Here is a 27,707-nt window from a genome sequence, read left to right as displayed (position 1 = left end):
GCGTGTGTGCTGTAATACAGAGGCAGACTGCGTGTGTGCTGTAATACAGAGGCAGACTGCGTGTGCTGTAATACAGAGGCAGACTGTGTGTGTGCTGTAATACAGAGGCAGACTGCGTGTGTGCTGTAATACAGAGGCAGACTGCGTGTGTGCTGTAATACAGAGGCAGACTGTGTGTGTGCTGTAATACAGAGGCAGACTGTGTGTGTGTGCTGTAATACAGAGGCAGACTGCGTGTGCTGTAATACAGAGGCAGACTGTGTGTGTGCTGTAATACAGAGGCAGACTGCGTGTGTGCTGTAATACAGAGGCAGACTGTGTGTGCTGTAATACAGAGGCAGACTGCGTGTGTGCTGTAATACAGAGGCAGACTGCGTGTGTGCTGTAATACAGAGGCAGACTGCGTGTGCTGTAATACAGAGGCAGACTGTGTGTGTGCTGTAATACAGAGGCAGACTGCGTGTGTGCTGTAATACAGAGGCAGACTGTGTGTGCTGTAATACAGAGGCAGACTGCGTGTGTGCTGTAATACAGAGGCAGACTGCGTGTGTGCTGTAATACAGAGGCAGCTGTGTGTGTGCTGTAATACAGAGGCAGACGGCGTGTGTGCGTGTGCATGTGGACATGTGCCTGTGCCTGAGGTATAGTACAAAGGCAGGCTCTGTGTGCGTTTGTGTGCACGCGTGCAGGCTGTAATACAAAGGCAGAGGAGTGTCCCCTGCTGGAGAGGCTGCGGACCCTGCCCTGGTTGGTGGTCCTCCAGGGTCGTTTTGCTGTCCTGGGAAAGCGTGCCCTAGCCCTTGCCCACATGAGAATGACTTAGTAGTTTTTGAGGCAAGAGTTGATTGATTCTAATACATTGTTTTTTATTTATAATTATTGAAATGTCTCTTTTCCATCTGAATTCCACATAATAGTAAATTTAGCTTTGCTTGCATGATGAAATATTTATTATTTTTTCTTTTTTATTTATTTTTTAAAGATAGGCTTTTTTGTTGTTGAGGAAGATTGGCCCTGAGCTAACATGTATTGCCAGTCTTCCTCTTTTTTTTTCTTCTCCCCAAAGTGCCCCAGTACCTAGTTGTATATCCTAGTTGAAGGTTCTTCTAGTTCTTCTGTGTGGGACGCTGCCTCAGCATGGCTTGGTGAGCAGTGCTAAGTCCATGCCCAGGATCTGAACCCACGAACCCTGGGTGGCTGAAGCAGAGTCAGGGACTTAACCATCAGCCACGGGGCCGGCCCCGAAATGCTTATTTTCAAATGTGGGAGCAGGTGGGTGGCTGTCAGAAGGATGAAAATTGATCTAACTCCATAACCCACCTCTTGTAAAACGCAGACACAGCTGCACACGTGTTGCTCCCTCATGGTGACGCTGACTCAGTGGCTTTGTGGGGGTGCATTGCACTGTGTCGAGCTGTCTTTGCTCAGGGGCACAGCACGGGGACAGTCTCGGACCTTTGCAGCCAGGGTCCCAGCAAGGCCTGGGACACATGGTGGGGGCCCTGTCGTGGAGGGTTTCCCCTCTCCTGGGATTATGAGATCTGGAAAGCTTTCTCTCCCTGTGTTGCTGACTCGCCTTGTCAGTGACACCTAAGGAGGTAAACGCCGTGGATGGCTCTGCCCCAGCATGTGGGTCGGAACTGCCTTTCAGTGAGGCCCAGATTCCAGGGAAGGAGGCCGAGACCCACATTCTCTTGTGGTCAGCTCATCACACCCCTGGGTTGGTCACCAGCCAGCTTCCTGGGCAGGAGGGGGACAGAGGCTCCTGCCTCTTCCTGTGTGTGGAGACAGAGGCAGGCAGGGCGGTGCAGGTGCACGTCCTTACCTGGCGCTGCAGAGCTGGCTGGGATGTCCAGGGGCTGTGAGGCGCCAAAAGGGACCGGTCCCGAGTCACCGCAACCTCGGCCTCCCTTGTCCCGCCGCCAGCAGTCCAGAGCACCCCCGAGGCGGCCACCCCCCCACCGCCCCCACTTCTCTGGGCTCCCTCCTGCCCTGCAGCCCCTCCCCCCACACCCACCAGGCAGCCTTGCACCCAGAAGCCAGCCACTCCCTCCAAGCTCCAGGCCGGGGTTGGGGGGCGCGTAAAGGACACTGGCAGCGAGTTCGGGAACTTGAACTTGTGCTTGGGCACTGGTGATCTTTGGCATCACTGCTGATTTTCTTCATCGAGACCACAGTTGTGTGGTCACGCACGAGAAGGTTCTTCCAGAGAGATCCACGCAGAAGTGTTCAGGCGTGAAGGGTCATGGGGTCGGCAGCTACTTTCACGTGGTTCCACCAAAAACAGCGTGTGTGTGTATGTGTGTGCGTGCATGTGTGTGTGCGTGTGCACTTAGACACAGAAAGATGGAGTGTGCGTGCCAGTGCTGGCAGCTGGGAATCTGGGTGAGGGGCCCTCACGTCATTGTCCTGCTCTTTCAGCTGTAGACTTGGCACTTTTCAAGATGAAAAGTTGGGATTACAAACGCCCGCAGTGGCTCGACGTCTTTCCCCTCCAGGCAGGCCCTGTGTGCTCTTCCCTGACTGCCCTTGGTCACAGCGGGCTCCTCTGCTCGGCAGCTCTGTCCACCGTCTCCCTCGGTCCCTCTTTCTCCACTTTGTCAAGCATCACCACCTGCCCCAGGAGTGTGTCTTGGCCACTGGGATGTGAGCTCCACGAGAGGAGGGCTCGTTGGTCTGTCAGATCTGAGCTATAAAGGTCTAATCCACAGACAGTAATAGTCATCTTTTTGAGGGCATCATTCAGTGGGTTTTAACAAATGTATCATTTTGTACTCACCGCCACAGTCCTGTGGTAGAGTATGTTTATCGCTCGAAAGTTCCCTAGGTCCCTTGTTGGGGTTGTCAGATGTAGCAAAAGAAAAAAATATATATATACACGTATACACATATGTCTCTATATAGACATGAATACACACAGAAATCTTTATGTGTATATATATACACACATACACACACGAAAAACACGAAGTTCAGTTTAAATTTCAGATAAGCAAGTAACTTTTAGGGTCAGGTGTCCCATGCACCCTCCTTTGGTGGCCCTTCCCAGCCCAGCCCGGCCCGTGCAGTTTTGCCTTTTCCTGGATGGGGAAAGCAGGACTGGACCTCCACACCCAGAGTAGCTCCTGGCCCCAGGCAGGCACTCCATGGCTGCTTGTCCAGTTAGTCCCTGGAGGGGCAGGCCTGGCTCGCTCCCCAGGACATGATGATGCAACTCAGTCCTGAAAGACGAGGAGGTGAGAGGGAGGGAAGGACAGGGCAGAGACCCGCATGTGGTGGCTCTGGTGCGGGCCACAGGTGGAGCAGGGACGGCCGGACGGCCTATGGCAGAGCTGAGGGTCCGAGCCCTCCCGGCAGAGGTGGACAGTGCTGGTCGTGCGTCTGTGGGAGGGAGGGCCGACTGCGCGGTTGGCCCCACGGCTTGAGCTCCAGGTGTTTGGGTGTCAGTAGGTGCTGTGGTTAACATCTCGAGTCTGAGGGACTGTGATTAAGTTACAAGCAGTTAAAACCCTTATTCTAGTTGAAAAGAGCTTTTTATTCGCTGCTTACATGGCTTTAGAGGTGTCCCAGGCCCGGCTCACTCGATTTCTCTTTTTGCTCTACAGGCACTAGGAAGCTTTTATTTTCTGCACGAATCCTTAAAAAACATCTACCAATTTGACTTTAAAGGTAAGACTCCATGCTGTCCCTTGGTGGTAGGCCCCCACCCTCTGCTCGGTGGCCTGGCCTCTTCTGGTCCCTTCTGCCCAGTGCCCCTGTGGGAGGGCCAGTGTGGGCTGGGTTTAATTGAGTCACTTGCCGGCAGTCACTAACCAGGGATCTGCCCCGGGGACTTCCCACTGCCGCGCCCTTGCCAGCTCTCCTGCTCCAGGCCAAGCTCAGGCCGTCCCGTGATCAAGTTACGAGGAGAAGGAAATGGTTTTGTGTCTGCGTCCCTATCAAATGTGAGAAAATAGAAAACAGAATGGGAGGATGGCTTATTTCAAAAGTAAGCAGACGAGAGCGTGTTTGGGGCAGAAAATGTTGTCCCATATTAAATGGGCAAACCTGCGTGTCTGTACTGAGAAGATTTGCTCTCAGATGCTCCCGATGACACAGCCTTCGTCTTTGCCTGGGGCATTCAAGTCTGTCACCCCACATCTGAGGAGTTTCCGTCCCTGCCCGCCCAGTCTGCGGGGTGCTCGTGTGTTTCTCTTCCGTTGGAGATCGTCTCTTCATGTTACCTGTGAATTCCTGTGAGCTCCATTTGGGCTGCTGAGCCAGATCACATTAATTTGAAATGTCATTAAAGTTGTAATAACTGTGGAGAGCAACTGATTATGTCACTGTGTTCAGATTCATTATCTTTGCTCGCTTGGAGACAGATCATCTCTTGCGGAATGGAGAAGCAGAGTCTTCTCCAAATTGCTTGAGCAGTGATTCCATCAATGTTGAAAACAGGATCCTGGCCAGCAGGGGACTTCTCGCTGGCCTGTTACCTGGGGATCCTTCACGTACCGTTAAACATGAGCACCTGGCTTCCCACTGAGGAACTTGGTGGAATAGTCAGGTGGACTTGGCAGGAGACGGGCCAGAGGCCGCTCTTCCCACGATCTTAATAAACACTGGACATCAGTGTGTTGTGTCCTCAAGCAATGGAACTGAGAGTGACCGTGAGCAGAGGGGACATGTTCAAACACAGCGTGTTCCAGGGGAAGCTGGAGCAGGCCAGGGCTCCCCTTCCAGGAAGGCTGTGCCTGGAGCTTGAGCTCGCCCCAGATCCATTGGACTTCTCCTTTTGTGAGTAATCCTTTGCATACATATCTTATTACTAAATCAGATCAGTCGTAAGTACCTGGCTCGCCTATGGTTTGTTTAAAACTGTATGTTAGACGTACGTTTGACTCCAGCAAAACTTTACCCAGGGGCCTCCACAGTATCAGTGACAAGGAGTGTGACAATGATGGACAGTGGACAGGTACTGAGCGCTCGCGCCCAGCAGGGGTATGCGTCAGTCCTGACAGCTCTCGCAGTGGTCCGGGACGTGGTGTTCCTGCCGTCCTGCGGCACGGGCGTGTGGTGCGGGGCTCGGCCGCCTGCCCCCTGCTCTTGGAGGCTCGCTCTCCTGCCTTGAATTGAGTTACAGCAAAAGCAATCCAGAATTTGTGAAAAGTTTGAATAAACTTTTTAAAAAGAAATAGCCTGAATTTTAGCGAATAAGTATCTAGTTAGAAATTTAAGGACTCCCAAAAGGTAAAGGTGAAAGGGGTGAGAGGGACTTCCAGGCTCCCATCCAGCATGTGAAGAGCTCGGAAGTCATGGCTCAATATCCTCGTGAGAAAAAAGCCAAACATACTGAACGTAGGCAACTCTTCTTAGAGCCCCCCGAGGAGCGAGGCCACAGGGCATGCCACTGCCCGCAGGACTGGAGAGAAGACGGGCCTCCCCAGAGAGTCGGAGCTGACCGGGAGCAGAGGCTGCTGCTGGAGCTGCCCTGCCAGGAACAGCCAAAGGGTGTTGACCCCACGCTGGAGGCCGGGTGAGGACTAGCCTGAGAGAGATTCCCGGGCCCCAGCTGTGGGGCCCCACACTTTCGCGAGTTGCCTGCAGGAGCCCCACCATGTGCTCGTGGTGAAGATCAGAGAAAAAGCCGCTTGTGCTCCTGGCAGAGGGGAGAGGAGCTGTTTAGAAATATGCCCAGCACGTCCTGTTCATAAAGGCCTGCCCTCAAGGGAGACCACTCACCAGAGCCCCACCCACTGGGGTCCTGCCTGGGCCTAACCGAGGAGGGAGGGAAGAGGAAACTCCAGCACCCCAAGTCTTCTGTCGCACTGACATGGGGTACTGAGAAGCGTGCGTGACAGTCACAGCCCAGGGCACATGCTAAGTGAAAGGTCGAGACCTAATCATTCTACCTAATGTAGAATGTTTTCCTCCACCCAAACTCCACCACATCGTGGCGTCGAGCTGTTGGGATGGAAAGCCCTGCAGAGCTCAGACTCCGCTGGAGAAGGAGTCTCACAAGAACACGGACACTGGAGGATGCTTTAGCCTCCAACGCCTGCAGTGGACGCAGCCCAGCTGCTCGCCAGGTAAGCATGAAGCCTTGCACGGAACTCCTCGCTACCTCAGCCCTTTTTACCCAATTGTTCATGTTCTGCTTTCAAGAAAAAATTACAAGCCATGCTAAGAGGCAGAAACATGATCTGGAGAGAAAGTATGCGTCAGGACCAGACTGGAATGTGGCAGAGATTTGGAATTTTCAGACTAGGAATTTAAAATAACCGTGATTAATATGCTAAGGACTGTAATGGAAAAAATGGATAGCATGAAAGAACAGACGGGTAACTTAAGAGGAACCATAGAAACTAAGAAAGAAGCAAAAGGAAAAACTAGAAATCAAAAACAATGTAACAGAAATGGAGAATGCCTTCGATGGACTCGTCAGACTGGACATTGCTAAAGAAAGAATCAGTGAACTAGAAAATAGGTCGTTAAAAATCTTCCAAATTGAGAAGCAAAGAGGAAAAACGAAAAAGAACAAAACGTCTAAGAACTGTGGGAGGGCTACAAAGCAGTAGCATGTGCGCAACGGGATGCCAACAGGAAAAGCGGGAGGGGGAGCAGCGGGAGAAATACTGGGAGTAATGATGGCCAGGAATTTCCCAAAATTAATAATTGACACCAAACTACGGATCTTGGAAGCTCAGAGAACATCAAGCAGGATAAAAACGAAACAATCTATACCTAAGCACATTGTATGCAAACTGCAGAAAACCGAAGATGAAGAGAAAATCTTGAAAGAAGCTGGGGAGGTGGGCAGGGGGACACGACATCCCTTCCCTGTAAAGGAACAGGGATAAGAATTATATCCACCTTCTCTTCAGAAATCATGAAAGTAAGGAAGATGGTGTGAAATATTTAAATTGTTGGGGGGAAAACCCCCACCAACCTAGAATTCTGTATCCAGCAAAATTGTCCTTCAAAAGTGAAGGAGAAATAAAGACTTTCTCAAACAAAAGTTGAGGAAATTTGTTTCCCATAGATTTGCTGAAAGAAGTTCTTTGTTAGAAGTTCTATGACAGAAGGAAGATGGTATAGGTCAGAAAGTTGGCTCTACATAAATAAAGATTGTTAGAGTAGGAATAAATAAAGATAAAATATTTTCTTCTTCTTTTTTTTTTTTCTGAGGAAGATTAGCCCTGAGCTAACATCTGCCGCCAACTCTCCTCTTTTTGCTGAGGAAGACTGGCCCTGAGCTAACATTGTGCCCATCTTCCTCTACATGTGGGACGCCTGCCACAGCATGGCTTGACAAATGGTGCTAGGTCCACACCTGGGATCCAAACCAGCGAACCCCGGGCTGCTGAAGTGGAAAGCACGAACTTAAGTGCTGTGCCACCAGGCTGGCCCCTATTTTTCTTATTCTTAATTGATCTAACAGATAACTTTTGTTCACAGTATTAAGAACAACAATGTGTTGGGTGACTGTTGCTTATGGATCAGTGAAATGAAGGACAGAAATGTTATAAGGGATAGGAGGGGGAGTTGGGAATGCTCTGTTCTAAGGAACCTGCGCTGTCTCTGAAGGAATGTAGTGCTATTTGAAAGTGGACTTGGGTTAGTTGTAAATGTGTATTGCAAACTCCAAGGCAAGCACTAAAAAATTTTTCAATGAAGTATAATTGATACACTGCAAGTAGAGAGAAAATAGAATTATATATAATGCTCAATTAAAACAGAGAAGGCAGAAAAGAGGGGAAGACAACAAAGCAACAAAGAACAAAGACAATAATTAGAAAAGTTACAAATAGGAAGGTATTAGCTCCAGCTGTATCAACAATCACTTTAAATGTGAGTGGCCTAAATACACAAAAGAGACTGTCATAGTGATTCAAAAAAAATACCCAACTGTGTGTTGTCCACTAGAAACCCACTTAAAATATATAGACACATAAAGATTAAAAGTAAGTGGATGGAAAGAGATATACACTGTTAACACTAATCAAAAAAAGCTAGAGTGGCAATATTAGTTTCAGATAAAGCAGATTTCAAAGCACAGAAAGTTATCAGGGATAAAGAAAGCCATTAAATAATGATAAAGGGGTCAATTCTCTAAGAAGACATAACAATCCTTAACTTGTATGCACCTAACAACAGAGCATCAAAATACATGAGGCAAACACTGGTAAAACTGCAAGAAGACATAGATGGATGCGCTGTTAGAGTTGGAGACCTCAACACCCCCTGTCAGAAATGGACAGACCCAGCTGGCAGAAAATCAATAAGGATGTAGTTGAACTCAACTTCATCATCAATCAACTGGATCTAATTGACATAGACCACCTCATCCAACAACAGCAGAGTGCACCTTCTTCTGAAGCTCAAGTGGAACATTCACCAAGATAGACCACATTCTGGGCCGTAACACACATCTTCACAAATTTAAAAGAATAGAAATCACGCAAAGTATACTCTCGGAGTACAATGGAATTAAACTAGAAATCAATAACAGAAAGCTTGGATATAAAACAACACACTTCTTAATAACACATGAGTCAAGAAGTCTCAGAGAAATTTAAACGTATATTGAACTGAATGAAAATGGTACAATTATCAAAATGTGTGGGGTGTAGCAAAAGCGGTGCATTTACAGCATCAAATACATAAATCAGGAGAGGTAAGATAAAATCAATAATGTAAGCTTCTGCCTTAGGAAACCTGAAGAGCACATTAAATCCAAAGTAAGCACAAGAAAAGAAATAATAAAAATTAGAGCATAAATCAATGAAATTGAAAACAGCAACTCAGTAGAGAAAACTAATGAAATCAAAAGCTGGTCCTTTGGAAAGGTCAATAAAACTGATAAACCTTTAGCCAAGCTAACCAAGAAAAAAAGAAGACACAAATTACTAATATTAGATATGAGAGAGGGGCCACCGCTACTGATCCTGTGGACATTAAAAGGACAATAAAAGTATATTATGAACAAGTCTGTGCCTATAAATTTGATAACTTAGATGGCCCAATTCCTTGAAAGATACAGTCTACCCAAGTTCATGCAAGGAGGACTAGATAATCTGGGTAGTTCTTTATCTATTAGAAGAAATTCAATCCATAATTAATAGCCTTCTAAAAAAAGAAAGCATCAGGCTCAGATGGTTTCACTGGTGAATTCCACCAAACATTTAAGGAAGAAATTATACTAATTCTCTACAATCTCTTCCAGAAAATAAAAGCAGAAGGAACACTTCCTAATTCATTCGATGAGGCCAGGATTACCCTAATACCAAAACCAGATAAAGATATTATAAAAAAGGAAAACTATAGACCAGTAGACCAGTATCTCTTATAAACATAAAAGGCAAAAATCCTCAACATAATATTAGCAACTCAAATCCAACAATGTATGAGAATTATACAGAATGACCAATTCAGATTTATTCCAGGTGTGCAGGTCTCAGAATTCAAAAGTCAATTAATGTAATCCATCACGTCAATATGCTAAAGAGGAAAAATCACATGATCATGTCAATAGATGTTGAAAAAGCATTTGACAAAATCCGACACCTTCTTATAATAAGAACTCTGAGCAAACTAGGACTAGAGAGGAACTTCCTCAACTTGGTAAAGAGCACCTACAAAAGCTGCAGCTAACGTTATACTGAATAGAGACTAGATGCCTTTCCTCTTAAAGTCAGTAACAAGGTAAGGACGTCCCCTCTCCCTGTTTCTCTTCAACATCATTATTGGAAATCTTGACTAATGCAGTAAGCAAAGAAAAGGCTTTTGATGGGAGGAGACTGTCATTCTCAGATGACATGATTATCTATGTAGAAAATCCCAAGAAATCAACAACAAAAACCGATACTAATAAACCAGGTTGCAGGATACAAGCTTACTATACAAAAGCCAATAGCTTTCCTGCATACCAGCAATGGACTAGGGGAAGTTGAAATTAAAAACACAATACCATTTACATTAGCGCACACACAAAAGAAGTACTTACTAATAGCTCTAACAAAGTATGCGCGTGATCTGTATGAGGAAAAATTCAAAATTCTGATGAAAGAAATCAAAGAAGAACTAAATAATAGGAAGGTGTTCCATGTTCATAGGTGGGAAGACTCAATTTTGTCAAGATGTACGTTCTTTCCAACTTGATCTGTAGATTCAGTACAATCCCATTCAAAATCCTGGCAAGTTATTTTGTGGATATCGACAAAATGATTCTAAAGTTTATATAGAGAGGCAAAAGACCAAGAATAGCCACTCAATATAGAAGAAGAAAAAAGCTGGATGACTGACACCACCTGACTTCAAGACTTGACTAAGAAGCTTCAGTAATCAAGACAGTATGGTATTGGTGGAAGAACAGACAAATAGATCAGTGAAATGGAAGAGAGATCCCAGAAGTAGACTCCCATAAAGCCAACTGATCTTTTTTTCTTTGCTGAGGAAGATTTGCCTTTAGCTAACATCTGCTGTCAATCTTCCTTTTTTTTCTTTTTGTATCCACCATTCACAAAAATTAACTAAAAATGAATCATGGATCTAAATGTAAAACATAAAACTCCTAGAAGATAACATAGGAGAAAATGTAGGTGCCCCTGGGTTTAGTGTTGACTTTTTAGATACAACGCAAAAAGCATAATCTGTGAAAGAAAAAACTGGTAAGTTGGACATTGTTAAAATTAAAAACTTATGCTCTACAAAAGACACTGTTAAGAGAATGAAAAGATAAGCCGCAGACTGGGAGAAAATATTTGCAAAAGACATCTGATAAAGGACTGTCATCCAAAATTACAAAGAACTCTTAAAACTCAACAATAAGAAAACCCAATTAACAAGTGAGCCGATGATTTAAACACACACCTCACCCAAAAAGATATACACATGGCAACTAAACATATGAAAAGATGCTCAACATCATATGTCATTAGGGAATTGCAAATTGAAACAACAATGAGATACCACTGCACACCCATTAAAATGGCCAAAATCTGAAAAATTGACAGCACCAAATGCTGGGGAGGATGCGGAGCAACAGAAACTCTCATTCGTTGCTGGTGGGAATGCAAAATGGTGCAGCCGCTTTGGAAGATGATTTGGTGGTTTCTTACAAAGCTAAACATACACATTCTTACCATATAATCCAGCAATCACATCCTTTGGTATTTACCCAAATGAGTTGAAAACTTATGTCCACACAAAAACTTGTACAGAAATGTTTATAGTATCTTTTATTCATAATTACCAAAAACTAGAAGCAACCAGAATCTGTCTTTCATAGGTGGATGAATAAACAAGCTGTGGTACATCCATTCAATGGAATATTATTCAGCAGTAAAACGAAATGAGCTATAAAGCTGCAAAAAGACATGGAAGAAGCTCCAGTGTATATTGCTCAGTGAAAGAAGCCAGTCGGAAAAGGCTGCATGTAATATGTTGCCAGCAATACGACATTTGGGGAAATGTAAAACAGTAGCGACAATAAAAAGATCAGTGGTTGACAGAGGTTGGGGGCAGCACAGAGGATTTGAGGGCAGGGAAACTGTGCTGTGTGATCCTGCAATGGTGGACCCATGTCATTGAGCATTTGTCAAAACCTGTAGAATATACGAGAGCAACAGTGAACCCTGATGTAAAATATCAACTTTAGTGACTGATGGTGTATCACTATTGTCTCGTTGATTATCAGTGTGCCACATTGATGCAAGACGTCAGTGACGGGAGACTGTCGGGAAGGGTGGGGTAATGCAGCTCTGTGCTTTCTGCTCAATTTTCTGTAATTCCAAAACTCTTCTGGAAAATAAAGTCTACTTTTTAACAAAGAACAGAGGCCTCCTCTCCAAAAACTATTTGCAGTAAGCAAGGTGGCACCCTCCCCTGGTCCTGTCCTCTTTGCTCAGGGTGGACGGGTTTTCCTCCAAGCAGGTCACCTTCCTGCAGCAGTCTCTCCGCCCCACTCTTCGTTTACAGGAACACAGCAGGCCCTGCTCTGCAGCCACTGCTGTCCCGTAATAACGCTCTGCTGGTCTCTCTGCACCTACACAAGCCTGGCTCGTTGAGGGCTGTGGGCACCCATCCTTGGGGTGTCTGTCCTGTGGATGTCTGCCCTGGGGGTGTCCATCCTGGGGGCATCTGCCCTGTGGATGTCTGTCGTGGGGGTGTCCATCCTGGGGGTGTCTGCCCTGTGGATGTCTGTCCTGGGGCTATCCATCCTGGGGGTGTCTGCCCTGTGGATGTCTGTCCTGGGGCTATCCATCCTGGGGGTGTCTGCCCTGTGGATGTCTGTCCTGGGGCTATCCATCCTGGGGGTGTCTGCCCTGTGGATGTCTGTCCTGGGGCTATCCATCCTGGGGGCATCTGCCCTGTGGATGTCTGTCCTGGGGGGTATCCATCCTGGGGGTGTCTGCCCTGTGGATGTCTGTCCTGGGGGTGTCCATCCTGGGGGCATCTTCCCTGTGGATGTCGTCCTGGGGGGTATCCATCCTGGGGGCGTCTGCCCTCTGGATGTCTGCCCCGGGGCTGTCCGTTTTGGGAGCGTCCACCCTTCTGTAGCTCATGAGCCGGTGCCCCCTGGCAGGTTGTTGTGATGATCTAGACTTTGCTACGAGGAACCAGAGCAGACGTTTAGAAAGAGTGTTTTTCTTTATTCTCAGGTGCAGGTGAAACTCAAGGCTTGCCATGGCTGTTAGTTGCAGGGGGCCTCTGGAAAAAGGAGGGTGTGTGTGGGCACTCTCTCGTTTGTGACAAATAACTTGCTGTGCAGAGTGCCCCACGTTTGCTCAGCGGTGTGAGCGGTGCCACGGCTTGCGCTTCCCCATGCAGGAGGTCAGCCACATCTGCCACCCCTCCCAGAGTGGTGACAGCAGTAGGTGTGTGATCCTGCGCCTTCCAGTCACTGGCCAAGCTGGGCGGGGAGGGGGGCTGCGAGGCACCCCTTAGAACTGAGCAGAGGTCAGAGCCACTGCGGGGGGCTGGAGCTGCGTCTGGCCCTCGCCCTCCACAGATGCCCCTGGGGCCTGGGCCACCCCTCACTCCTCTAAACAGGCCACTGGCTCAGCCCTGCCTTGGGGGCTCTGGGCTTCTTCCCCTTTCTTGCTGAAGGTGCTCATTTCCCCTGGGCAGTCACCCAAGAGGACATGCCCTCGGGCTTCTCCACACTCTGGCCACAGGGCTTCCTTCCATCTGAGGTGTTCTCCTTCCTCCTTCCCGCCTGGTCCAGGCTCCTCCATCAAGACTCGGCCCAGGCCTCTCCTAGCGGCCACACTCATGGAGTGTTCCCATGCTATGGGTTCAGCACAGATTGTCCCAGATGAGACCATCCCTAGTCCTGTGCCCCTGGAGGTCCAGACTGAGTCCTGTGTCCTCACTCGTGTCCATCTGTATGTTGCATGTCTGCGTTCCATGTCCATGTCCTCACTGCTCCTGGGAGGTTGTGGCCATGCCTCCTGTCCACGTCCTCAGCTCCTGGCTGTGGCCCCACGGTGCTCAGGAGACGTCCTGGTACCAACTGGTGCAGGAAGAGCCCAGAAGGGAGACACCACTCTGCAGGGGGACGTTTGAGCAGGACGTTTGCAGGGACTCAGCAGCGAGGAGGGGAGCTGGAGAAGACTGGGGGTGGATGCGAAGGAATTGGGGTGAGGCCAGTCTGGGAGCCCGCACTGCAGGCTGAATCCACGTGGGAATCGCCACATCATTGAAGGGGTGAGCAAGTGGCCATTTGTGCCGGGGCAGGCCTGCTCTCCCAGGACGTGAGCTCCCTGTCCTGTGTGAGCTGTCCGTCTGCCTCGTGAAGGAGGACACGGCCGTGACGGGCCCGTGGTGGCAGGTGTGCCAACGGCCTTCTCAGGTGGCACTCCCTCTCTGACCTCCTCAGTGTGAAGGCGGCTGTGGGGTGATGTTTGATAAATGCTGTCCTTCTGCAGAGATGGATGGGTGGTTACAGTAAGTGCTTCCCGTGATTAAACACACTTCTGCGCCATTTCCAGTCACAAATGGGTGTTTTGAATGGAATCCCGGCGTGGTAGTCACTCGTTCATTTACGCAAGCCGGTGCCCACCCGCCTGGGGTAGCAGCCACCTTCCCCCTGGGCCTTCGGAGGCGATAGAGATTGGTGAGGGCGTCTGAGGGACCGGCCTCAGAACCAGACGCACCTGTTGTGTGTGACTCGTCTCCATGGTTTGGGAGCAAGATCCGAGGAGCAGGGGTCCAGTGAGTGTACAGCTCCATTCTTGTGCCCTGTTCTGTGTTGCCTGAATCCCAGAACGTCCTGTTCTGTGTCCTGTGGCTGGGCCCAGGCCACACTGGCGCTCCTCACTCATCTCCAGGTCCTCACCCTCCAGCACTGTGGTTTTGCCTGCCGATCGCTCTCCACCGAACAAATGGTGGGAGGGGCCTGGCGTCCTTCCTGGGAGGCTGCCAGCCGGTCTCCTGCCTGCTCTGCCCGTGGTTATGGGTCCATGGGGTGGATGGTGCACCGGAAAGGCTGATACAGGCTGCTCGTGGGACGTGGAGCATGACCCCCGCCCCCCGCAGAAACTCTGATGCACAACTCATCATTTGTTCCAAAGCCAGTCCCCAAGAACCTCCTAACACCCCAGGAACTTCACCCTGGGATCAGGCACCCCTGACCCAGGAGCAGGGGAACATGCGATGTGGGGCTGGCAGTGGTGGGAACAGGCCATCAGCCATCTGGGCCAGGGTCTCCCTGTAGCAGTCTCGGCAGGCCTGTGTGCTGTGAGCTCCCTGCACAGCGTCCTGTGAGGAGGCAGGCAGCCCTCCGCCCACATGGGCCCCCGAGCGTTTGAAGAATAGATTTATGCATTGGTTCATTAGACCCCACAATGGGCGCGGGGAAGAGAAACACTCCCAGGACTGGCTGTAGAAGAGAACTAGACCAAGCCCTGTCTGCAGGGGCTCAGCCCAGTGACAGGGAGGTGGCCCCAGCCTGGGCACTGGAGCCCCGGGGCCACGTCCAGCGAGGTGATGGGCAGACAGCTAGGGCGCGAGTCCAGAGTGCTTGCTCTCTCCGCCTCACATAAAAACTCCTCTTCCCTGGACATGAGTGATGTTGGCTGGATGTGAGGAGGAAATCGATGTTATTAAATAAATTCATATTAGGGTATGAGTGAACGGTAATTCTGCAGCCCTCTTAAATATATTCACGGTTTTAACAGAGGATGCCAATTAGCCTGTAAATCTGCAGGCTGGAAGCCCTTAGGGGATAATGAAGTGGAGTGTCAGATTCCAGGTCCTGGAACTGGAATTTACGAGCCACAGGCATCCCCAGAGCAGCTGGCCTGCCTGTTGGCACCCCGAGTCACATTCTCCTCCTGGGGCCTCCCTCTGCCTAGGGGGCTGCACTGGTGGGACCCAGCGGCATCAGCTGGTTGGAGGGAGCGAGTGACGAAGTTATTCATGTCCTCCTTCCTTTCTTTTCCAGCTAAGAAGTATAAAAAGGTCACTGGCAAAGAGATCTACTCAGACACGTTGGAGAGCACGCCCATGCTCGAGAAAGAGAAGTTTCCGCAGGACTATTTCCCCGAGGTACGCCCAGGAGCCCGCGGCCACTCTCACTAATGCACCCGCTTTCAGAGGGGTCACTTCAGAAGTGAAATTTGGATGTGAAATCCTCGTACTTCGGGGTGGGGTCACATCTGACTGCGTCACGCTCCAGTATTCTGTCTTTCTGGAGGTCCTAAAGCCTCCGCGGTTCATGCGGGGTGTCTAGGTGAGGGCTGAGAGAGTCTCTGTCTGTCATTACGTCAATCAGTAAATTTTCTCATTATCGTGTTCAGGCAAAGGGACCTTCCCCAAAAGATGTAGGAACACAATGATCAGTTCACTTGGGGCCTGGAGCTCCGGGGGCCTCCCAGCAGACTCAGGTGTGACTGTCCATCCGGCCAGTGATGGTCCCCAACCCAGCAGGGGAGATGCGCCGGGGCTGTGGCAGCTGCGGTTTCTTCATGTTCCCAGAGTGCTTGAGTGGGCGCTCCAGCTGTTTCACAGATGAAGCCTTGAGCCTCAAACCTGGAGCTGGGTGCCGCCCACCCCATGTGCCAGCAGGAGTGTCTGCTTCCTACAGAGATCAGAAATTAAGGAAAGAGTTGGGATCATTTATTACCCACTGCTCAGACACAATTAATCAGAAAACGTTGATATAGTTCCTTTGGGTTTTAGTGCATTTTTTATAGTTGTTTTTATGTAGCCATTATACTGCCCACACAATTCTGGATTCTGGTATTTTTAGTAAACATTATAACCAGCATCTTTGGAGTCTCCTGATCCTGTGTGATCACATGTTGATCCGGTGTGGTCGCCCTGCCCTTTTGTCGTCTGTTAAATCACGGTAGGGTGTGATACTGTGATTGAAGCACTTGGCTGTTGAGACTGCAAACCTGGGCGTCTGCCTCTGACAGCCGCGTTTACGCGCCCGCGCAGCCCACCTCCCATGACAGGCTGTCTGTTCAACTGCAAGAAGGATGGCTCCGCTGAGCCTCTTCTGCTGGAGTACTGCTGTGTGGTGGAGAGGCCCCGCCTGCCCGCAGAGCTGACTTCCAGCAAGGCCACAACTTTATTAACTTGCTTTATGACCCGAGCCTGGAGAGAAGGGATTGTGGCCGCCTCCATGAAGGATGGGTGCTCTTGTCACATTGGGGCGAGGCGTCCTCATCCATTGTCCCCAGCCAAGGACACGGTGTCAGGGGGCTGGCCTGCTGCCCACCGCTGTCCCCTGCTACTCCTGAGGTTGGGGGTGGACATGGCCGGGAGGCTCTGGAAGCCTCAGTTCTCGGCCCTCCATGAGCACAGCTGGGTCACTGCGTCCTGGTGACCCTCCCGGAACATTGGCCTGTGGCTCTGTCCCGTCAGGAGGACAGGGCTGTAGTTTCCTGGGAGATGCCGAGGGCCGAGAAGTCAGTTTCAGGGCCCAGTTAGAGCTGAGGCCGGCATCTCGGCCTGTCCCGGACACTGCCCCTGCCCAGCAGGAGAGCAAGTTTAAGCAGGTTCACTGGGCCGGTTTGGGGACAGCCCTGAACTGGCCAGGGAAGAGGCTCTGATATTCTGGCATCTTCTCTGCAGGAAAGCGCCACACCCATGGGGCTGTGCATGTTCGGGTTCTCCTCTCAATGACCCCATACCTGCTGGGTGAGAAGCCCACCAACCCTCTCAGGCCCGCCTCTCCACGCTCTCTGTTTTGGCCAGAGGCACCACTGGCCATGGGTGACTGGGCTGGAGACTCAGGTCATCTCTGGCTCTTCCCTCCTCATCCTGGGGTCCAGGCCCAGCCCAGGAGGGACACGCACGCCCACTTGGGGGTGGGCTGAAGTGTACCCCAGAGGAGGCGGTGCCTGGTAGACAGGAGGCTAGTAGGGGTCAGTCAGGAGGGAAGCCACAGTGGGCGGCGGCAGTGGGCCCTCAGCAAGGAGCAGGGCACACAGGGCAGTGAGGACCACAGGTACCACGAAGGGCAGTGCACCTGGGAGAGAAGGCAGGGCCGACTCGGGGAGGCCATGAGGCCGCCACACCCGGGTCAGTGCAGGGGCTGGGCGGACAGGGTGGGGCTGAGAGATCCCATGATGGCAGGCAGGCAGCACAGGACATGGGCCCACACGGTGTGATGGCTGGCCGTGGGAGCGTTGGAGGCAGTGTCTTTGCTTGCAGCCTCTCCTTAGTTGCTGCATGGAGTCCTGACCTGTTGCACGTGTGAGACAAGTCAGGCAGCAACTGGGCTGGTGCAGCCTCCAGGCTGAAGAGCACCTGGGGCTTCAGGCCCCCCATGCCCTGGAGATGAGCTCACTGCTCTTACCGGCCCCCTGTGGAGACCGTTTGCAAAGAGATGAGCCCACTGCCAGCCCTGCTTCGGCTTGATCCCCACAAGGTGCGTGCTTCTCCAGGCCACTCAGGTCTGGATGTCATTCCCACACACAGGCGGGCTCCCCGAGGGCCAGGACATGCCCTCATGGCCCAGCTCCCAACAGGCACCACTGTGTGGCCCTCGTCACCCCCGGCACTCACCCTGTCTCCCTGGGGTCTTGCCTCCCTCTTGGGTAATTCCATAATTCTATGTCCTCTCACTGCACCTTCATCCTCAGAGCTGGGCTCACTGGTGGCTCCCAGGGTCTGTAAGTGACAAACCATGATGCTCCCCAAAGAGGCTTCTGTGAGGGGCACTGTGTCTTTCTGAGTGGGCAGAAGAAGGAGACTGAGGCAGGGCACCCAATGTGGGTCGGCCTCCGTGGGGAGTCAGGCTTCCTTGACACCTCCGGGTTCCTCCGGAAGAACGTCCGGCAGCCACTTCTCAGCGCAGGATCCTCAGGCATTCCGACCCCCCAGCCCCCGGGCAGCTCTGGCTGTCATCTCTCCCTGGATGGGGGGCCGCCTTCTGAGGGGCTCCCTGCTCCCCCTGGCCTGGAGGCTCTTCTCCAGGCCTGGCATCCCCAGCGCTCACTCCCTAGGCCCCAGCAAATTTGCAGGCTCCCCACAACTCTCTTCACTCCACTAGCCCAGGCAGCCTGGGGCAAGGAGGCCAGGAAGCTCAGGCTGAGGTTGGCATGAGAGGGGGGTTGGGGCCAGGTCTGGGGGCCTCTGCTGTGGTGTCCCACCTCCCAGCACACCCCTTAGAAAGGGCAGATGCCCTGCCAGGAGCTGGGGCACGACCCCTCTGCTTTGGTGCCTGCAGCTGGTGCGCTGTCCCCTGTGAAGTGCTGGCAGAAGCGAGGTTCTGTGGAGGCAGAAGCGAGGGGCTGCCTCCCTCCCCTTGGGGGAAACTTGGCTCCTGGCTCAGCAGACCTGGCTCCAGGGTGACCACACTGTCACACCCATGGGCAGAGGGGAAAATGTGTCTGGAAGGAAAAGCTTGGGTGTCTCTGGGTGGACCCCGCCCTCTCAGCTGGTGAGCAGCATGTTGCTGGGTCGAGGGAACCCCCATACCGGGGGCCTGGCCTGTCTGGGGTCACCAGCCTTAATCCATACAGTGTGACGTTGCTACGTTAGAAATAGTCTCTGTGTCCTGTCCATTTGGTCTGACGCCGTGTGGCCATGCAAACGAGTCCACGAGCGTTTCCAGAAGTGAGTTGTTGCTCATCTTTCTTTTCATCCTGGTAAATTAGCAGAAGGGAAATCTCACTTTAAAAACCACGAGCGCTTCCAGCATCTGTCAGCAGTGTGGTCTTTTTCAGGTTTGTGAAGCTCCGCAAACCTCTTACCACGCTCTGTGAGTCTGTACCAGGGGCCAGTTGGCGGGAAGCCTGCCTCAGCGTGTCCGTCACGGTCGCGCTGGCTGCCCACGGGCCGGAAGGCATGCGAGTGGCGGATCCAGCGCCCGCTCCTGCCTCCTGCTGTGCCTTCAGGCTGCTCCCTTAGCGTTACTGGAACACGTTTGCAGGAGGGAATTGGTTTAAGACTGATTTCTCTTTCTTTTATTACCACCACTTAAGGATAATCTAAACGTAATTACCACGATGGAGGCATAATGCAATTCCAAATAATTACAGCCCGCTGCATATAAAACTAACAAAACTTTCTCTGTTGATTTACGGGTGCCTTTGGCTTGGCATGAATTCCAAACGCTGCCTCTGGGAGTAGCTCTCCAGATAATGTGAGGCCATTTTTAAAAAGCAGATTTGTGTAGTCGATCGGGGCCGAGGCATTTTTTTCCCCTTGCCCGTAGTGAGAAATTGGTTGTTACCATAGATCACGGGACGGCTCCAAGCTCTTATGAAAGATGAATTAATTTCACTAATGCTCCGAAGCGGGCCTTTCACGGGGAAGGCTGTGTGGTGATAACCTGCCTGCAGCCTCCCTTTTCTCAATGGTGATTTATGCTGTCTTTTAGTAGATGAAACCGCCTGTATTCGCAATCCATCTGCTGGCTAAAGGAATCCTATTAACAGGGGATCTGAGCAGAGACTTAATATTGTAAGGTGAACGATGTGGCAGCCCCTAACCCCCCCACCCCGGGTGTGACGTGTTTTCATTTCATGCTGATAAACTCTCTGAGAGCGGAGGGGGCACCCTAGCCCTGCTGTCCCCCATCTGCAATCATATAGAGTCCTTGATGGAGGTTTCAGAAGGTGGCCAATGACCAGAAAGTTCCAGAACATAGACTGGAAGGGAGTAGATCAGTCAGACATTTGAGCAGTCCACCTAGCCCATACACACACCCCACTTCCATTTACAACAAGCAGCTACATCTGGAAACTTCTGTGAGTCCTTCTGTAGCTCCCGAGCACGGGAGCCTGTGATGGAGGCCCTGGGTTTCCCATCTCTGTACCTCCGAGATGCTGGCACTTCCCAGGCAAGCAGGTGGAGGACAGCCATGTGCGTGCATGAGTGTGCGTGTTTTGGGTAGAGGGTCATGCAGGTGAGTCACACTGGGCAGTGACCTTGATGGGAAAGGCACTTGCCGCTCTGATGACGGGTGGACCGACCCCCCCCCCCGCCCCCGCCAGCTTGGCCTGGGTGAGAATCCTCCAGAGCTCAGTGTTCTGCCGCAGGAGGGATGTGATTGTCCGCGGAGGGGACTTGGGCCCAGCAGTCAGGGAGTGAGTGCCACTTGTGCTTCTTTCTCCAGGGGGCTGGTAGTCTTGGGCGAACTGAGGTCTTGGGGCCCTAATTCCTGCACTGTGAACGCAGGCAATGTTTTCATGATCACCTCCTGGCCCTTGGTTGGAAGGGGATGGGGCCCTTGGCGGTTGTTCTGGAAGGACCACGATGTATCCTGGCCGTACCCAAGGACCCATAATCGAAGCTTGGAGCCAGCCCTCTGAAAACGTCAGAATGTCCTGGGCTGAAGCTTCACTTTTTCACACTGTAAAATTGTTCGGAAATGCAGTCTAAACACGTTAACACATTCATGACTGCAGTGATGAACTTACTACAAACGGAAAGTATTTTCTACAAATATTTAATCAAAGTAGTGGGGATGTAATAATGTTATACTGTTAAACTTTCTGAGAGTCGTTTGCAATTTAATTCAAAAACTTTAAATCTAGTTAGAATCCTAATGTTATAGTCATTATACATCTATATTATACAAAAAAGTAACACTATCTCCTGTTTTATGTATTCATTCCATCAATAATGTTGAAAACAGGGCACCGTTCATATGGAAAGTTAAAAAGTGTGAAATATAAGATATACACATGCAAATGTATTGAAGATATGTATACACAGACACCTGTTACAAATAATTGAAAACTGAAGGTAACAATAACTAATTTTTGGTACAGAAACTTACAGAGCCTTCTGTGTTCAATGGAAGAGGAACTGTTGATGGTTATATTAAATTCTATGTAAAAATCCATGTGTCCAACTCAGGCCTCAGACTGAGAGTTCTGATTGCAGGGTGTTGGCCTGTGCCTGTGTCCGTCCTGGCCACGCTGCTCTTCTGGAAAGAACCTTCTAGAAGCGGGTGAGATGGGGGGCCTGGCACCCATAGCTGTTGCTCACTGTGAGGCACATCGCCCTCCAAGTGTGTGGATCGTCTCCATTCACACCTCACAAATGTTACCGGGAGCCATGGGTCCTGAGGACAGCTAAGGCCCTGGCCTCGGGGAGCGTGCGTCCTGGCAGGAGAAACCGATGGCATGTGCTCCATCAGTGAGCCATACGTGAGCAGGACCACATGGTTGGGACGGGCAAGTGTGGGGTGGGCAGGGCACAGTGCCAGTGTGGGCTTGGCAGCTGGAGCTGGGTGGAGGTGACGACATGGTGGCCTGGCTGTCGAGCTGACGGAAGACTCCGGGCCGGAAGACTCTGGGCCGGGCTGGGTGTCTGGTGAGCTGGGAGAAGAGCCAAGAGGAGACTGGTCAGGCGGGAAGGAGACGGGGAAGAGGACGAGGAGACAGCGCCTAGGAGAGTCATGGAAACCTTAGTTTCTGAGACGAAGGAGCAAAAAAATCCTTCCTCCAAGAACTGGCCTCGCCAAAGGAGGGGTCCCGAGTGGTGGGCACCTTGAAGGCGCTCTCGTGATGCAGAAGGGCCTGGGGCAGGGCCGAATGACCAGGCCCTGGAGGCTGTGTTCCTCAGGTGTCCCGGCTTCGAGTCCAGAGTTAGAGGGGGGAGGAGGGAGAAGAGGAGGAAGGGGAGGAGGAGAGAGCAAGGAGGAGGAGCAGCCAGCTCGAGCCCCTTGGTGCAGGGCCTCTCCTGGGGAGGGGGGAGCTGGCAGAGGGTCAGCGCTGATCAGGAACAGCTCCCAGGGTCGCTGCTGAGTCCACACATCCTGCATGGGGGAGGAGGGGGGTCCTCGACTGCACAGGGCACCTACTGCCCTGGAACCTGCCCGTTTCTCCGGAGGAGTGGGTCCTGCCACCCAGCGCTCCCCTCACAGCCTCTGTGCAGCTGGAGCAGAGACCATCAGGCTCTCTGGGTCGTTGTCGATGGTGCCTGTGCACGTGGCTGACTGCCCGCGGTGCGCTTGGCCCTCCCTGGCCCTCTCTCGGTGCTGGTCTGACCTCGGGTCTCGTGCCCTGTGCGTCAGAGAGTCTTCATGTAGGTTGTTCCAGGGAGTCAGCCTGGGCCCTGTGCACACGCAGCTTCTGCCGCGCTGCCTCCGGAGGGCTCGCCGCCAGCACAGAAGTTGGGCCACTCTGAGCCAGGGCTGCTGCGTGCTGCCGCTGCTCATTTCCGAGTGTGCACCCAGGTACCAGGGTCGCGGAGCCACTTCCCACCCGTGGACGGAAGGACAGGGCGTGGGATGGAGGATGTGTTGCTGGTGCTCTGGGAGGGGCCAAGGAGAGGCCTGCCAGCTGGGCGGTGCGCATCGAGACCCCCTTCCCCACAAGGCGAGGTGGCTGTCTTTCTCTTCTGGAAAGATGTGCCTCCTGCTCTGGCTCTAGGAAGAGAGGTTGGCCTTACCAGGTTACAATGAGTTTATCCCCAGTCTCATGTCCCCTCTGGCTCCCACTGTGGCCTGGGTGGGGTGGGGGCAGGGGTGAGAGTTCAGGCTCTGGGGCTCAGGGACTGAGACCTGACTCCAGCTCCACCGCTCACCTACCGTGTGACCTCGGGCACCGTTCTCAACCTCTGGGCCTCAGTTTCCTGGTCTGTAAAATGGGCAGTGGTGCCCACCCCATGGGCTGGTGTGAGAACTGGACACGCTCAGCGTATCTGGCGCTAGGATGACGTCGGCACCACAGCCCCGGCACGGGCCGTGGCTCTGCTGCTGGAGTGCTCCGTTAAGCACACGGGCTGGTGTTCACGGGCCACATGGGTGCTGCACTCAGCCCCCAAGCTTGGGGAGCTCCTCGGCCAGCAGCCTGCTGTCCTGGGCTCTGTTCTCACCTGCACTGGACATGGGCAGAACCCGCAGCTTAGAGTACTTGTCTTGTCCGAGGCCCACGGCTGGGACTCCATCGGACCCGGGCAGTCCCGGCTCCGTTCCTTGCTGCTGCAGAGGAAGGCCAGGCCCCTGTCCTTGGAGCTTGAACGCCAATGGGAGACGTCCTTTCAGGCCCAGTTGGAGGCCACGTGAAGAGGGAGTTGAGAGAGTGTCCTGGCCGGGACGTGGTGGGAAGAGTTCTTGGGGAGAGGGCTGGATTCGGATGTGTGGAAGGTGGAGGAAGGGCATGCTGGACGGAAGCGGCAAGGCAGCTGTCTGGAATCAGGGCGCTTGAAGGGGAGAGGTTTCTGCGTGGGGACTTTCCGAGCATTGGCTCAGCGTCCCGGCCAGGGCACCGAAGGGGCCTCAGTAGCCCCAGCTCCGCGCTGTCTTAGCTGACTTCATCACAGACCCAGTTACTTACGTGGAATGAATAAGAACATTCTATGGGCAAATGCCTACCAGATATTTGGCGCAAGAGTTGAATGTCTCAAGCAGCGGCAGACAGGTCCACTACACGCTCGTGCCCTGCAGTGGTCAGGCCACCTATCTAGTGACAGATGAATTGGTGACACCTCAGTGAGTGTCCAGGGTCTTTCGCACGGTGCCTGTCCTCCCAGCGGGCAGTGCGGCTGGAGCACTGAGGGAGTTGCAGGCTGGGAACCAGAGCCAGCTCATGGTGTGAAGCTGAGTGGAGCTGGAGGAAAAGGTGCCTGCTCTGTGTCTGCTGGGGAGCATGTGGGGACTCTAGGTAAACCTAAGGCCACTCTGAAAACAGGCAGTGATGGAAAGGGCGCTCCCCTGGGGCTCAGGGCGAGAGGAGAAAGGCCGGCTCTGCTGCGGGCAGCGAGTTTGCGTCTGCGACCTCCTCAGTGTCACCAGGGAGCAGGGCCCCAGTCTCCACTGCTTCCTGGTCGGGGTCCAGGGCAGCCGCAGAGCTGCGAGGTGGAGAGGTGGGCCCTTGCTCCACAGGAGGCTGCAGACCAGAAAGGTCTGTGAGACCAACGACCCAGACACCAGTTTACTCCCCGTGAAAGTAATTCTGCGGAACAAGTTGACAAAGAGTTAGAATAAGTATGTTTAGGATGCTCAAAGAGATAAATAAAAGGATGACGTTAATTAAAAAGAAGGTGTTATTAAACAAAACAGAAGCAAAGCAAAAACAAGGAATAAGAAAAAGAGTGTCTAGAAGCACAGTGACTAAAACTAGCAGAGTAGATTCCAAACCACACGTGGCCGAGGAGGAGCCGGTGATCCAGAGGTGGTGGTGAGGGTTTGTCTAGAGCACAGCCAAGAGAGGCAGTGGTTTCTGTTTGCTTGGTGGCTTTTAGGTTTTTATTTTTGCCCTTATGGAAAAGAGCAGCCTGAAGGCCCCTTGAGAGGTTCCATACTTATCCAAAAGAAATTCCAGAAAGAGACAATGGGCAGAAATATTGGAAAAGGTGAGAGGGGACATTTTTCCAGAACTAAAGCCCTGAGTTCTCAGACTGAGTCCTGAGCAGGATATGAAGCCAACTCAAGCCTCGAGCGCAGGGAGTTCTGATCACTGGCTGAAGAGAAACACCTAAGTCACCAGCGAAACATGCATGGGGAAGGGTTGGCCACGGGACGTCGCCAGCCTCGGTGGCGCTGCGGCCAGCGGGATGACTCAGAGCCCTGAAAGGGAGATGGCAAGTGGAGTCATCAGCAGGAAAGCAGCGGCTGTGTCTCCCTCCTCAGACTGGAGGGGACTGGGGAGGGAGCCTGAAGAAGGCTAGTGCCTGGGATCCCAGCACTGCGAGCTGCAACAGAGGGCTGAGAAACGGAGGGCTGAGAAACGGAGGGCTGAGAAGGGCCCTATGGTGGGAAGGGGACCTGGAAAAGACAGCTTGTCAGGGCTGGACGGGCGCGTCTACAGGACAGAGGGCTGCTGGGGTCGCGGCGAGAGCCAGGCGAGAGGGAAAGCAGGTGCCGGGTTTGCACGCGGAGGTGCAGGGTCGTGCAGAGAGCACTCTGGGCAGACGGTTGGAATCCAGAATGGGGTGCTGTGAGGCTGAGCGGCGTGGAAACTCGAAGGTGGCCTGTGCAGCTCGGTTGTTGGGGCTTAAAGTGTAAACGGACGGTAGCTGATGGGGCTGTGGGTCAGGGAGAGCCTTTAGCGGCTGGGTTGTCTGCAGAAAGGAAGGGCTCTCGCTGGGCTGTCTGCAGTCCCATTCTCGGGGCCCTCCTCTCACACAGGGAGCTCTTTGCTGCAGCGTGTGACTTTGGGTTCCCCTGTAGCAAATCCAGGCACACGGGAGGACAGAGTCCTCGCCCTCTGCTGCCACTGCCTGTCCTGCAGGACGCCCGAGTCCCCGCAGGTGCATCCCCTCCTCCCTCCACTGTCCTGAGGACCGTGTGCCAGGCCCATGCTCCTGCTGGCAATACCAGGGACAGTAGACGCCCTGCCCTGGTGGCTGACATTCGAGAGGAAACAGGACATTTTCATCCAGTTTGCTGAAGGGTTTGCACCATGGTCTTTGTGATTGGGGATTCAGGAGGGTCTCCCACTGCCTCCTGGGGGTTTGCAAGAGGGGAGGAGCTCACTCCCCAAACTGCTTAGGCTGTGATGCTCCCGTGTTCAGTGTGGCTATTTAAATTAAAATTGCGCAAGATAACATTGCAGCATTTGGCTGTTCAGTCACACACTTCCAGTGCTCGGTGGCCCTGGATGGCTAGTGGCTCCCGTATTGGGCAGCGTGACACAGAACATTTCCATCATCACAGCTACAGCCCAGCCTCCTTCCCTGCCCAGCGTGGGCATGAGTGTGTGAGATGGTCGCTGGTCATCGATGCTGGACGTGGCAGTAGCCAGCCCAGTCGGCCTCTGGCCCGAGCTGTGGGAGAGGCGCAGGTGTGACTCCCGCCCCCCCGTGCCCTCCCCGCCTGTCTCCTTTGGTCCCCGGGTCACAGACCAGCAAGAGAAGAGTGCGGATTCTAGACAAAGGTTATTCTCAGGGGTAGGCGAGTGTGGCGGCAGCAGTCACTGGGTCTCTGGTTTGCCCCTCCTCTGTCTACAGGCTCCGCACTGTCCCGTCTGCCGCGGCTCAGCTCTCTAGAGTCAGCATCGCAGGCACAGAGCTGTGCCAAGCCCCTCGCTCCCGTAGCCGCTCTCGAGGAAGGGCCTTCCTGGCAGGCCCGCTCACGTCTCTGCAGCCTCAGACTTCCTGTCCCTCGCCAGCTCGCCCGCCATCCAGGACGTCTCTGTGGACGCTGCCACTCAGGCTTGTGTGGGGCGGCCAGCGTGCGCATCCTGATTTCCTCTGGAGGCGCTCCTCGCGTGCCTGTGCTGATGGCGGTTTCCTTGCGGCTTCTCTCGAGGGCGGGGTGGTGCTGTTTCTTGTCCCTTTCCTACCCACACTGCCTGTGGCCCTGGCGAGCTCGTGCCCATGGAGCTCTGCGTCACAGCGAGCGTCTCGGTGCTGAGAGGCTGACGTCGTTTTCCTCTGACTGTAGATGCGTCACATGTGGCCCCTGATCGTGTGTGTTACGTGTGTCCCTCTCGTTCCACTCCTAAGCCAATTTATTTGTGTAACCTCTTTATTTTTCAGTGCAAGTGGTCCAGAAAAGGCTTTGTCCGGACAAGATGGTGTATCGCGGACTGGTATGTGACTGTCTCGACCATCTCCCTCTGTCAACTCTCATGACATCTCCTCCTTTTGTGTTTTGCACAAGTGGTGTGTGGCGAGCGTCCCAGCAGAGGCTGCAACCCGAACCCGTGCCCTTTGACCCTTTTTGTTCTCGGTGATGCTGTGTGACATGGAGTATTGTCGCCTGGCCCTGTGAGTGCAGCATCTAGGCTCCCCACCGAAGGCCATGCTGCTCCTTCTGTCGGCGTGAGGCTGAGCACCCGCAGTGCCAGCCACTGCTGCTCCTGGCAGCCCCGCCTCTGGTGGTCCCACCGTGGCCCCGTGCGGTGGTGTGATTGGTCCAGCAGCACGTCCTGGTGGGCGCTTGAGCACAGGTGAAGTGGACCCTCCAGCTTGGGGACCGCAGGCGTGGCCCTCTCTGAGGCATGAGCCCCACCCTTTCTACCGTGAGAGGAGGCTTGTTATCCGCTCTCCTGACGCACTGAAGGCCACGCGTGCACCCTGCCACCTGGGAGCAGCTGGCAGGACTGAGGGTACAGGGGCTCTGAGGGCGGGCGTGTGCCACCATAAGCAGGACCTGGGGAAGGGCCTCATGCTGGCTGATGGGCTTGTCCAGGTTGGGGATGTGGACCCTATTGGGTGCCTGATGGCCATGCAGGGGACAGCTGGGGGCTGTTGGCAGGCTCTGAAGCACCCGCCAGGACTGGAGTGCCCCCATCAGGGTTCCAGCATCAGCCAACAACTCTCCAACCTGGGGATGCCCAGGGGGCAGGAGCAGTAGGGCCGGCAGC

At 52.8% G+C, this 27,707-nt stretch overlaps 1 protein-coding gene across 3 annotated transcripts in view; it reads left to right on the top strand.

The window, feature by feature from the left end:
* Positions 1-27,707, top strand: part of INPP5A (inositol polyphosphate-5-phosphatase A) — a 227,386-nt gene that overhangs the window by 141,153 nt on the left and 58,526 nt on the right. For all 3 annotated transcript variants that reach the window (XM_044748372.2, XM_044748366.2, XM_070520576.1), the window contains exons 5-7: positions 3,606-3,669; positions 15,431-15,534; positions 26,878-26,930. In XM_044748372.2, the coding sequence (XP_044604307.1) occupies positions 3,606-3,669; positions 15,431-15,534; positions 26,878-26,930 (221 nt within the window). The remainder of the gene's footprint in view (positions 1-3,605; positions 3,670-15,430; positions 15,535-26,877; positions 26,931-27,707) is intronic.

This window comes from Equus asinus, chromosome 2 (assembly GCF_041296235.1).
Source record: "Equus asinus isolate D_3611 breed Donkey chromosome 2, EquAss-T2T_v2, whole genome shotgun sequence".
Classification (NCBI taxonomy): domain Eukaryota; kingdom Metazoa; phylum Chordata; class Mammalia; order Perissodactyla; family Equidae; genus Equus; species Equus asinus.
The sequence above is the reverse complement of the archived record's forward strand: the minus strand, read 5'-3'. Positions and strand labels throughout refer to the sequence as shown.